Source organism: Vigna umbellata, chromosome 5 (assembly GCF_029865625.1).
Source record: "Vigna umbellata cultivar VRB3 chromosome 5, Vumbellata_1.0, whole genome shotgun sequence".
NCBI lineage: Eukaryota > Viridiplantae > Streptophyta > Magnoliopsida > Fabales > Fabaceae > Vigna > Vigna umbellata.
Genome location: NC_142169.1, coordinates 30,529,525 through 30,543,687, shown reverse-complemented (window position 1 = coordinate 30,543,687; position 14,163 = coordinate 30,529,525). Strand labels below are relative to the sequence as shown.

General features: G+C 29.9%; 2 protein-coding genes across 2 annotated transcripts; one reads left to right on the top strand and one right to left on the bottom strand.

Moving 5' to 3' along the window:
- Positions 1-193: 193 nt before the first annotated feature.
- On the top strand, positions 194-901 carry LOC148198083 (uncharacterized). The gene has a single exon (XM_088114960.1). The coding sequence runs from the start codon at positions 419-421 to the stop codon at positions 785-787; it is 369 nt and encodes a 122-aa protein (XP_087971086.1). The 5' UTR covers positions 194-418; the 3' UTR covers positions 788-901.
- Positions 902-6,200: 5,299 nt separating this feature from the next.
- On the bottom strand, positions 6,201-9,184 carry LOC124819631 (rho GTPase-activating protein 2-like). Its single transcript, XM_047291184.2, has 4 exons — positions 8,695-9,184; positions 7,787-7,907; positions 7,323-7,673; positions 6,201-7,232 (listed from the first exon to the last, which is right to left on the bottom strand). Exons 1-4 carry the CDS (start codon positions 9,000-9,002, stop codon positions 6,600-6,602), a joined length of 1,413 nt encoding a protein of 470 aa, XP_047147140.2. The 5' UTR covers positions 9,003-9,184; the 3' UTR covers positions 6,201-6,599.
- Between the last annotated feature and the right edge of the window lie 4,979 nt (positions 9,185-14,163).

Sequence of the window (14,163 nt, the reverse complement as noted above, 5' to 3'; positions counted from 1 at the left end):
TTTTGACACCTAGAGGCTAATAGAGTCAAAGGCTATCTTAGAGGGGTTTTCTACTAAAATAGAAAAAAAAAACGAGGCTATTAAGATAGTTATGTTTGATTGTCTTAAATCTATTATAGAATAATGTTGAAAGATGTCCTTATTGGTTTTGGATTAAATAAATAGTTGCTGTCCCTCTAGAAGACCGTGACAAATCTGAGGCAAATCCTTCTCTTTTATTAATGAAAATTGACTGGTTCCATACGTTAGAGGCTAAGTCTTAGAAAGATTGCCCTGTCAGTGTCACAAAAGGTATCAAACAAGTTCTTTCTTTCGATCTCACTCTTATTTCAGTGTCTAGGAGATGCCCTTCTGCAGTGTTGGGTGCAGCACTCGCAGCAGAGTTTCAGATCAAACCATTGCTTTTTGTTGATGATACATGGAGAACCCTTCTGGTTTCCCTTCTAATTACATGCTTCTTGAGGCCACTGGTGACTCTGAAACTGACTGCAATCCCACTATGGAAGAACATGGTTGTGAAATTGGCAGAGAAGATGATGATGCTCAATCTTGCATCCACGATACTTCCGAGACGTGTAATGAGTTTTGGAACAATGATCATGATGCAGATGATGTTGATGATGATGATGAGAAGAAATGTGAGGTTCATGGAACATCATACTGTGATGATGATGATGATCAGATGCAAGAACACCAGAAGTTCTGTGTGTCTGATGAGTCAGGCCATGAAGTGTTGGATGAGATGGAAAAGAACAGGAGGTTCTGGGAAGCTTGTTTGGCATCGTGATTAGGTTTGAAGTAATTCCCTTTTTCTGAATCACACTGCTCTGGCTTCAAGAACACTCATACAATTTATTCCTTTTTTTTAGCTAGATGTGGTCAATTAAACTTATCAGAAAGATAAAAGCTTTCAATTGTATGTATCTATGGCTATACTGATTTGTTCACAGTTTCAAACCACATTCACTTGTATAAACCATGATCACACTATTCAAGTATTACCATTTCTTATAACAGCTTAATCATGTGCCATACTCTTGTTACAGAATTCATTCATTCAGTTTAGTTATCTTTGAAATTTGGATGATCACATACCATGATTAAGGAGATTCAGGGAAATTCGGTTCTGCGAAATATTCTTTCAGAGTTTTAGCAGTGAAAAGCATGGTACAGTATAGTCAGCAGTTTTAATGGTCAGAAAAGTATACTTTAATTGGACAATAGTATTTTGAAAAAAAAAATGTTTTACTTCCATTTAATACTATTCTTTATTTTATTTTTTTTAAAATACAAAAATTTAGTATGATGATTTTATTTGTATTTTGGTTTTGTTTATGCCCACTGATTGAGAATTCTCACATCTTGATCAATTTCTGAAGTTTTGATGAATAATAAATGCAATGCGACATGTGATCTTTTGAATAATTGAACCCCAATTACGGTCCAACTGAGTTTAGTATTTTATTACAGTAGTACCAGGTATCATGTAGCATTCAAATTTCAAACATTTTCAAATAGTTTTGGGTCAAATTTCACACTTTTTTTGGGTCAAGTTGATGGACTTTCATGAGTTGGGGATGATAATAAAAGTGTTGAAACTGTGACAAGTAATAAATTGCCACTTACTATTCTATTATGTGATGCTAGAGTTGATAAGATTATCTCTAGCTTGAATTGATCACCAAACTTGTAATTTTGATTAAGATATATGATATATTTATGAGTTTGACCGTTAAGCATTAATTGTAGAGCTGTCAAAATGGGTCACAACCTGCCGGTCAATCCAGCTCACCACGGGTTTGAATCAGGTTGAGTTTGAAAAAATTGTATTTTTTTATGCGGGTCAGATTTCAACCCGGCTCATTTAAACCTGACTCATGCGGGTTGAACCTGTGGTGGGCCAGATTGGCCCATCAACCCACATACCTAATTTTATTTTATTAAAATTTAATTTTAATTTTATAAAAAATATTTATTATTTTGTTTTTGTTTGAAAAAATTATTTAAGTTCTTTATTTTCAAAATTAATTAAACACTTATGTTGGGAATGAAATTTGTTTAGATTTGAATCATAGAAAGTTTGTAATTTTTTTTTATTTTAAAAAAATTGTAATTAAGTGAGCCAGTGAGCCAATCCGTTTACCTACTAACTCGTGGTGGGTCGAGTCGGGTTCGAATTTTTCTGGCTCGCTAATAAATGAGCCGGGTTGGGTTGGCTCACTAAGTGACCAACCTGTGGTGAGCCAGGTCGGGTCGGATCGGATGACCCGTTTTGACAGCTCTAATTAACGGTGTAAATCTACTGTTAACCAAACAAAATTTGTGATAAATTACTTGCTTTTTATTATAGTATTGGTACAAATTACTTTGGACCATAGACTGGGAGATGGTCCATTGCCGCCTAATATTTTTTTTTTCAATTTATTAGCTATGATGAGATAATAATAATAATGTAAAATATCACTTGAGTAAATTCTTTTCTTTGTATTCATCGATAGGTTTACAGGTAAGAGAAGACATTTTTTAGAATATATATAATTAATTAATTAGAATATATATAATTAATTAATGTTGAAGCTTTTTTAGGAGAAGACAACTTGTGTGATTTCATTATGAATCAACTAAATATGCAGCTAACATAATCAATGGCAGTCCTACGAACACGTGTTCTACCATATTAGTTTACCTTCTAACAAACTTAACATTAAAGTTTGGAAATTGGGAAAAAAACATTCACCGAAGATCAAACCAAACTCACAAATATCCTCACTATGATGTCAATATCGTTAACCACAAGTTTGCAATTAAGCTAAAACTTATTGATAACCAAGAAATAATAGTCAATGCAAAGTAGTTAGTAAACTCCTGCCCTAAGTACATGTGATGAGATTTTGAATTTTGGAAATGTATTTCTGAAATATAAAATATATATGTTATATATAGGAGCTTATCATCTTATGTACTTTATATATAGAAAGAAAGAAAAAAGTGATAAAATATTTATAAAATCTTAATTTTCTAAATTTAAATAATAAGTAAATATATTTTTTATCTTTATGTAGAAAATATTTTTAAAAATAGAAATATTTTCTAATTTAAATAAAAAGAAATACTTTCAGCATTCATCTTCCCTTATTTATTTATTGAATCCACAACCTCTTTAATTCTTTTTTCTAATTTTTATCATTAATTCAATCTTATATCTCCATTTTTTACATCTTGGAAATGTTAGGATTTGTATATTCTTTTTACATGTCTTAAATCATCACATTTGTTATTTTATATTTATGTTTTCATCAAAGCGTTGGTGATTATTTTTCTCACAACAAGATGAAAAAAAACACTTACATTATTGTTTTGGTTGTATTTTTTTTTTTATAGATTTTGACTTTAAAAACACATCCAATTGTATAAAGTAAAATATCTTTAACAACACAATCTTCTCTCATTAATTTTTATTACTCTTGTATTCACATGAACTATCACTCCTCTCGAAGTAATTATAAACAAATATTTTTTGTGTTATGTTTTTTAACAAAGTAATAGATCCTTCGTATGTCTTGTACTCTTTTGTCTCTTATACTTCAAACTCTCAAATCAAATTTAGTACTTTCATTATGCTTTCATATGATTTTAAATTTTATTAAATAACTTTACATCACGATTATGGTAATGATTATTTATGAAATATCAACAACAAAAAAATTGACTTCATCTAAATTTGAGTCATGATGGAATTTTCATAAATACATTAATCCTGCAGTTCTCTTTGATAATTTTTCATAAATCTAATTCATAGAAAACTTTGCAAGTTTATAAGACTACAAATCATAATTTTCACTACCAAATGAGTGAAATAACAATTTGTGAAAAATTTCCTTCTCTTTTCATTCTATATATTTTGTTAGAATGATTACTTTCCATTCTATTAGTAAAAATGATGACTTTTGACTCTATTAATGAAATTATGGATTTTTTAAACATAAGAGATATAAAATATATTATATAGAAGAATTATCATATATATATATATATATATATATATATATATATATATATATATATATCCAAAACAAAATATAAAAATTTATAATATCTAATCTTAATTTCTTTTAAACTTCAACAACAAATAAATATGTTTTTTTATCTTTACGTAAAAAAAAATATCTCTAAAAACATAAAATTTTCCTAAAAAGTAATTTAAATGAGAGGATGATTACCAAATATTCTTCACATGTGATACCATAACATTCATTTACCATCTTTGTTTTCGCACAAATAATGCTATCATGCAAACACATGTTGGATACAAACAAAATCTCACATCAGATAAAATAAGAGATGTACATGAGTTTATATACACATAAAATACTTCAATTGGTAAAAAACTTTTTGAAGTAATAGCAAAAACAAATCCATGAAAGCTTGACTCTAAGCAGATAATATCTTATCAGTATCAAAACTTATGTGTATGTGTATTGTATCTCCCTACAACACATACTCTAAGAAATTCTATTTTTAGTTTGTACGACAAAAGCATCAAAATTGCATTTAAGTATACCATGTGGTAGAGCGTACCAGAATTGTTGATGAAGATAAAATGATGGGCTTTGTTAGATCTTGCATACTACATTACGTAAGGAATATGTCTGAAGTCACTCATGATGGAAGATGGGGTATCACATTTGGGCACCAAAACAATATTAGTATAATTTATACAACTAAAAAATTCATCCCAATCTAACCATTGTCTTCATGCATTACAAATATCCTCACCACAAACTTTTTCAATCCCCTATTATCCCTCATCTAGCTTCTGTCTTACTGCTCACAACACAGCCTCATAATCACCATGTATACATGTAAATGAATTTCCAGATATTGAACATATTTATTACGTGCATCTTGCAACTTCTGAATTTGATTTTGGCTTCGTCTGGTAGAAGTGTGGTTGTGGAGAAACCGTGTATTTGAATCACTATCAAGACCTCTGCTTCCAGTAATTTTCTTAACGTTAAGGAAAAAAAAATCACAGCTGACTCCACATTTATTGAAAATTTAAATGAGTTTAAGTTTTATATTATGTAAAAATAAAAAAGTTCAGTATTATATAAAAATAAAATCTCATAATCACATTAGTTTTAAGGTTTGTGAATTTAAGTTTTATATTATAAAAATAAAAAAATTGAGTATTATGAAAGCTTATAAACATATTATTTTAAAATTTGGGAGTAGATATATTATTTATCTTTTATATAGGTTGAACTCATATTTTATTGATGTTTAATCTTTTTAATGATGTTCTCTTAAAGTATCATTGGTATTAAAATCAAAAGTTTGTATTGATGATTAACTTAGACAAGTTATTAAAATACACATTGATAATTTGCATTGGTGATCGACTTAAATGAGTCTTTGTATTACTAACGAAAATTCAGGTTAGGATGTCCTTAGATGATGAAAGATGATACAATTAAAGAGTGTTAGAATTAGCATTCCAAATGTGAGTTTAAGTTTCACTTTGGATAGAAATGAGAAAGTAAAACACCATATAAAATTGAAGATCCATTAACTCATTGTCTTAAGGTTTTTGATAGAAAGTAGTGTCAATATCTTATATGACTGAACTCAGATCTCATTAGTATTGTATGTCCCTAATGAACTTTATCTCCCATAGATCCAATAAAAAATACTTGATAGTTAGCTTAGGAAAAAAGTATCAATGTATTGTCTTAAAGTTTTAAGTTAGAAATATGTTGGAAGTCCCACATCGATTAGAGATAAAACCAATTCATAGTTTATTATTGAGTGCAAACTTCACCCTACAAGCTGATTTTGTGGGGTTGATTGAGTTAGGCTTAAAGTCCATTTTTAACAAGATATTTCTCGAAAAATCCATCAACATGAAACCTCTGTTTTCTCCTCCAATTTGTGACAATGTGATTTGAAATTTTATCCTAAGCATTCAGGTCAAACACATATTTCATTCTTTTGCCAACGAAATGCAAATTTGAGGCCATTCTCAAAATAAAAACTCCTCCTTCTACCATAGTCACGATCATCATAATATAAAACAATAGGAGTATGATCTGAAATGGGTGCCAAGGCATTAACTAAATTATCTTCTTTGTGATAGTGGAAATACCTATTGAATGCTGTCTTTGCCTCAAGAATAGTGTAGGACTCTAATCACGATACCATTGAGAAAGGAATTTAACATTTAACTACCAGTAATGCTACATTACCTCCAAATTTTGATCATGCACAGATACAAACAAAGCAAGCACCATTTCTTGCTGAACCAATCTCCCTATTCCCTAACAATTCGTCAATGCATTCAAAACTACCTGTTCGAAATTTGAAAATACGCTTAGCTACTCCCTAGACTCCCCCTTCCAATCCGGTACTGGGACATAGAGAATCAGAATCAGGTCAAATTCAGCCCTAAACTGAACATAACCACTGCACACACTCTACAACAAAGCAAACATTTCCTACACCCGTGTACCAATTAATTTACACAAGCGACCCTGCTTGTAGGGACAAAATATAAGACAAGGTACTTAAACACCGCTTCAAAGTTAAAATACATTCAGTTCTTAACTAGATGCAAACAGTGGAACAAGAGAAAGAGGATCTGGAAATTTATCGATCATCTCCACATCATTGGTGCTTGTGCTTCCTATTGAAGAGCTACTTGTGTCAGCATTTGATTCCTCGGCAGTAAGAGTTGTTCTTGAGTCATCTTCGGAAGAGGAACTTGAGCAGGAATTCTCAGTTTTTATTTCAGTAAAAGATAAAGTGGATTCCAAGATATTATCTAAAGAGAAACTCTTGGGGCTCTCTAATTTCTCTTGCAAATACCCCTCAGGTTTTTCCGAGAATCTTTTTGTTTTCTCATCCAAACGTTTCAAGAAGCACTCCACTATCTCACTTACTGATGATGCATCACCCTCCTCGTCCTCTTCACTTGTAGGACTGTAGTTAACATGATGATTATGATTATTATCATCATCATCTTCTGACTTGGTCTCCCTCAATTCACCACTAGTATCCATTTCTTGCTGACTATCATAGTCTCCCTCGGATTGGCGATCAGATGAACGACATGACATGGGCGAATATCCTCCTTCGGCTGTTTCTTCACGTTTTCTCAGTGTGTTCAGTATTAGTGTCTTCAGTAAATTCATCACTTGCACCGCATGCATCAGAGCAGTTAATGGATCAGACATCTGTTTCAGGAACATATGCATGAATGACTAGTTAATTATAAAAATTAATGGTTTACATTTTAAGATGAAAAGGTGTATATTGAAACATACCTGAGTCATATTTGGAGCAAAAACCATTGCAATGTTTCTTGCATCCATTTTGTTGTAATCCTCTTCAGCTACAACATCAGCCATGAGATCAATGGCCCAGTTGAGCAAGGCTGACTCAGTTGGCTTTAGCTGCTTCACAAGCTGAACAGACTCTTCTTCTGTGTTGCACTCAATAACTTGCTCAGGGGAAAGTCCATCAAGGACTCCCGAAGGAAGCTCTCTGAACCATGCTTTGATTAGGCCTGCCAAGCAGTGGACATCAATGTCATCAGGCACAATACCCTTATTCAACTGCTCCCTTAAATGCTCCTCTTCACTGTTCTCTGGATTTATGCGAAATATACCTTCAGCCTGAAAATTCATCAAGAAAAGACGACACAAATGATAGTCAATGACCCAATCTCGCAAGATCTTTCTCTGTCAATGGTCCAAATGGCAAAGCATATCATAAATTTGGTACCTACCTTTAGGCCACCCTGTGAGTATAATCGTTCTTGCATTAGCAGTAGAATGGTAGGGACACTGTTTCCTTTTGAATCATAGGAACACTGCATTGATTCTGCTGAGACGCCAAACACACTAACACTGCAAGTGTTGACGATGACAAATCACATCAGCATACGGACAAAGATATATAATAGTTGAGGTTTATGAAAGAAAAAAAATATATAAGGTGAAGAAAACAGACATATTCAATAACTTCTTTAAAAATTTAACGTAATCGACATGAATCCCAGATCAAAAAACAAATCAAAGAAACTTGCTTCACACCACGCCGCACAAATGGCTTGCTTGCATTTTTCAAAAAGTGTTACTGTATATCCAAAAGCTTGAGAAAAAATAGGAGAGCTTTTAGATCCTACATTACCGTTAGGTATTTTTTCAGCAAATAAAGGCAAACCATAATTCGCTTTTAAATGCAACTATAGTAAAGGTAAAGGTTAATCTCCTTTTGAATGCAGCTATCTAACTTTTAGTTTTACATCCTCCTTCTTTCACTTTTCTCCCACGCAACGGACGAAAATCCTTATTGAAGAATATTAAAGTACGCTCCTTCGCCAACACACTCAGTAGAAATGTAAACGGGTTTATGGCCATAAAACTCTCCAATTGATAAAATCACAACACAGTGGATAAATTTCAAGCTTAATCTGTCAATTTTGCTGGCTTAATACTCCAGAGGATTCGAACAGGATTATTTTTAGAAGAAAATAAAAAAACACGAGCAACTTATGAAAAAAGAAAAACTACTTACTTACACAGAAACAGACCCACCAACAACAAAATCTCTAAGCACCAAAAATGAAAGAAAAGAAATAAACTTGGAGCATTTTTAGTAAACCCCATTTGAAAAAGGTGAAGAAAGGAGTACCTAGCACTGGGAACAGGAGCAGGGACATGAACCTCCAGCTCAAGGGGAAGACCCAGAAACCCATTGAAGCGATCGAAAGTGACATGACTAACATGCTTCACGTTTGTGGGCCATCCAATCTCCATGGGGTGATGGACGGCGGAGATTACATCGTCGGGACTGTCCACACTGCACGCCACCATCGATTTCCTCAGCGCCGCCAACAGAACCGCCACCGGAGAAGCCGGGTTTTGCTCGTCCTCCGCGGCTCTCCGCCCCTTCCCACCACCGCATCCGCCAACGCTGGTCACCACAACTTGCCCCGTCATCCTTATCTTCTTCGTCGGAGAAACGAAACACACACGCTCTATCTACGTCTCTCTCTGGATGCACGAGTGGAGAGAGATTTTTCTCGTGTTTTGTTTGTGTTTATTGGGAGGTGGGAATGAAGACAGATTTGAAATTTGAGGATGAGTTTGGCAATGCGAGTTTTGTTTGGTTGCATTGAAGTTGTTTGCTAGTTATGTATGTTATGTATGTATCTGTGAACTTTGAACCTCAACGGCCACTCGTTTCAAATTTTGTTCCAGACTTTATCTACCCTCTTCTCTCTCCTTTTTGACCTCACTGTCCTTACACTATTAACACCACATGCCACCACACATTATTAACTGCATCTTTCTCTTTAATCAATTCTCTCACACTGCTGTACTCCATCTTATTACTTCCAATTATCATTAATTAATTGTAAAACTTATCTCGGTTTAACATTTAAAAAAAACTTTCAGCAATAAATATTTAAAAAAAAAAACTAATTTTTAAGTACGGCTATTTATCCATTATTAAACTGCAAAAAGGGAACATTTTTTAATAATGGGCTATTTTGTTTTCTTTTCCCTTTCATTTTGTACTGGAACACTTTAGTATAATCATGAACAAAAGAAATAAATTTCCTGAAATATTTTAAAATTTTGACGGTGTTTTTTTTTATTTGTTGTTTTGTTACTGCTCCCTGTGTTAATTAAATGTAGTTTCATTCTTAAATCATCTAAGGTAATCATTTGTTAAAATGTTAAATTGTTAAATCCTAAAACGGCACGACCGTTTCCTATTGGAATAGTATATTCTCGTATAAACAATTCATATAGCCAACGAAAGTGCCCTGCATAAAAGACAGTAATTAGTTGGCGATAAAGTTTTTATAGTGAAAAAGTGGTCTTATTTGCTCCTTGCGTTTGGTGAGTCAGCTAAATAAAACAACACAATCATTTGTGAAATTAAGGCATCGAATTCCGCCATGTGGTTCTATAGTTTGAACATCAAATCAAATCTATAAACTCGGTTTCATTTAATACGCAAATGAATGACTTACGGTGATTTGATTTGCTGATGAAAACGGTGAGAGATTATAATTTATGAACATCATTAACGTGGTGTACTTTCACACAAGGACAAATTATCAAATTCCGATGACCAATAGAAAGACATGCCGTCCTTCACAATAAAATTCGAATTTTATTGAAGACCGTTGCAAAAGAATATGATCGTTCTTTTATGGACACTTTCCTTGTTATGTAGGAAGTGTTGTTTCACGGTATCATCGGCGACAACAACCTTTGCATCTCAAACTAGTAATGGATCCTTTTTGCCTGATTCTAAATGCTTTATGAGAAACGGTATGCACAGGTAAAATGTAAACGTTACAACCTTTGCATCAAACATGCAGATAAGAATAAAAAATTGTTTATTTCGTAATTATAAAATTGCCTCTTTATTTTGTTATTGTTGTTATTTTGTGGGATACCCTAGAGAAAATGAATGGGTCCTAAACAAACACGAAAAAAAGAGAGAAAACCCAAATACCCAAATGTTGGGTAATTGTGGGCCCATATAGATTAACATGGGATTGGGATGAGACTCTTAAAGACTGACATGGAAAGGGTCACTGATAGGACACAAGACTAGAATATAATTCAATGTTAGCCTTTTTAGGAATTCAACTCATCTATCGTATTGGGGAATGAATACCTAAAATAGAATAGTGATTTATGCATTCTAACACCTTCACGTTGATATTGACTATTATTTTATAAAACTGCCAAATATATCAAATCAAGTAATAAGATAGGTAATTTTACATTTCACTTTTCACGTGAATTTACGTTATCTAACAAAATTATGTTTATTCATTAAGACTAAAAAAATTTAGTAATTAAAAATATTCATTTTTAATTATAAAATAATTTTAAAATTAAAAAATAATTAAATTAATTTAATGAAATATATAATAAAGACGTGAGATAATTAGATTTCATACCGAATCAATCTGAAAAACATTAAAAATTATATTTTTAATTTTTATTTTAATATTCACACTGAAATATAACAAATCTTAGTATTTTAGAGACAAAAGTTTAAACTTTAATAATAATAACTATAACATCTTAACAAATTTTAATATAAGTTTACATTAAGTTGAATATTTCGATATTTGTAAATAATTAAAGATGAAATATGTATGTAGTTGTTCTATTTTAATTTAGTTTTCAACATTATATTCAATAATCAAATATACACAATCAATCAATTGATGCAATTAAAATCGAAAATAAAAAATAAAAATAATGAAAAAAATATATTGAAATCACAAAAATTGAAAATGCATTGATATCCAATTTCTATAAATAAGGAAATTAGTAATATTTATACATTTTGAATAATAGAAAAATAATAATAACGAATGTCTAAAATATGAGTTCTATGGTATGTATCTTAGATTTAGTTTCTTATCCTTTAAGAGTGTGTTTTTTTTTAATTTTGTTAAATCTCTTATTTATATGATCTAGGTAAATTTGCTCAAATTAAAGTAGACTTGAAATTTGTATTTTTTTTAGTAATTATTATATATTCACAACTGATTTTGTTGAGATATTATTTAACCTTTAATAATTTTTATTTATTTGATTTTTTTATAATTGAAGTAACTTAATCAGTTTATAACTAGTTTTGCTAAGATGGAGTGATTTTTATTTATTTACATAATATTTTCATAAATAAAAACTAAATATTTTTATTTATCAATTTTTTAAATAAAAACATTAATTAATAAAAAATGACAATAAAAATATAATAAAAGATAAAATAAAGAAAATAATTAATTTATTTATTTTTGTGAGATATTGATATTGAATTAGATTAACTTATTTTTTTTATTAACAGAAAACAAATTATGTTGTTAAGAAAGAAAAAATGATGTTATTTTTTATAGGAATAATAGATTATGTAGTTAATAACATGTAAAAATGTAAGGGGTCTTTTCTCATTCCTTCTTAAAATGCAAACACACTTGTAATCAATCATTCAGGTGAATGTTTAGAATTTAATTGAGTTTAATTTATCTAATTCGAATTCTCGTTGTGTTTGATATTTTGGTCAAAGTCCTCTTCTCGTATACTGAGAAGATTGTGTTTTGATAATTACAAAAGTGTAGGGCAGAGGGAGCGGCACTTGAGGGGTCCATGGACTCAGCCCCAACTTTCTTTAAAATTCAGATTACTTTTTTATTCTAAATTATAATTTTTATTCATCAAATGCATTTCAAAATAAATACATATCATTTCTTAAAAAAAATTAAAATTATTAATTTTAATATTTATTTTCACATAGCTCTATTAATTTTTTTTACTGGAAATAAAAAACAATGTGTCCCCGTGTAAGTAAACAGTAATATCTTATTTAAATTCCTGGATTAAATTTACTCACTTAAAAATTCAATGACCTTCCTCTTCACAAAAAAAGTATTAATCTCAGGAAATTAAATTTCTGATTAAATATATATATATATATATATATATATATATATATATATATATATATATATATATATATATATATATAATTGTAAAAGATATTGAAGTCTTCAAACTTTTTTATCTTTGACACCAATTTGTTGTTTGCAGAGAGGTCTGGAGAAAGTTGATATTTAACAAAGTTATATAATTGCACTGGTACAATTATTTTCGAATAAATGGACCTACTTGGCCCTAAGAATCAGTTATTGGGCATATATGCAATAATTTATTTTATGTAGCTTAGCTGTATGTCCTTTCAAATATTTGGTAGTGCCATTCATTTTATTTATTTATTTATTTGAATTTCATCACGCGGTTTTCTACGAAAGAGATACAATTAACAAAATAAGAGCGAGAAGATTAATCACTTTCTAGAATATTTAAATAATTTTAATTTATTTTGTTAAGTTAAAATATTTGGTAGAAAAATTATGTTATGGCATATTATTCTTTTAAAATATAAAAAAAAAATAACATATTTTTAGAGGGTCAATGAGAATTTAATTAATAAAAAGCAGAAATTATGATAATCACTTGTTTTTTCTTACAAAATGTAGTGCATGGTTTAAACTTATTTTTACATATAAATAATACTTATAAATCATTCCTCAAATTAATAGATTGATTTTGCTCTTTTTGTAATAAAAGATATATTTGTTAAAGTCAACTATATTTATTACAATAAATTGGTTTTAAAATTATGTCATGTAGTTTAACATTAAGAAATTTATTTATGAGAATACTTTAATCTTTATCAAGTGAAGATGTCTAGCATCCTCACTAAAGAAAAAGACACATAATGTGATATTGTTGTTACTAATTGATAGTTCGTGGAGGAAATATTCCTTACAACTTTTCCACGAGGCAAAGCTTGAAAATGGGTATATGTTTCACGAAGTAGATTTTAAACTTCTTTTAATTTTACGATTTGTAAGATGTGCTTTTGTATATTGATTAGTGTATGTTTAATTTTTTATTTTTTAAATTGTTTTTTTTTTGGTTAAAAGATTAGTCTAATTAAAAAAATTTATAATTAGATTTATCGAACTCATGAGATAAAAATATCTTAAAAAATGTTTTTTACTTGTATAAAATATATTTTTTGGACATTTTAATATTTGTTAATATAGTTGTAGTTAAATTAAGCTTATTTAAAATGAAAGTGTTTTTTACTTCTATAAAAATAAATTAAATTTCTTTCTAAAATAAAATAAATTTATGCATTTAACTTCTATAAACGTTATTTTATCTAATTACTAATTCATAATTCATAATTCATAATTCATATTAATTTACAGATTAAATCTGAATTTAATTTCTCATTTTTTTCACATATAAATATTTATAACAAAATTACAAAATAACTCCTGCCTTCCTCTCTAACTTGGATTCTAATTATTCAGCAAAACAAAACTTGGACTTTAATTAATTAAAATACTTAAATTATTTCTAGGTGGCTAGTGCGTATAATGATAATGATAAAAGATATGAGATAAGATGTAATCGCTGATAATAATCTCGTGTTCGATTTATGATGAGGATAAGCTTTCTCTTGATCTAATTTTTTTTTCTTCATTTACAATAAAATAAAATAAAATGAAAGTTTATTGAAAGAAGCAAAGTATAGCTGTTGAGTGTT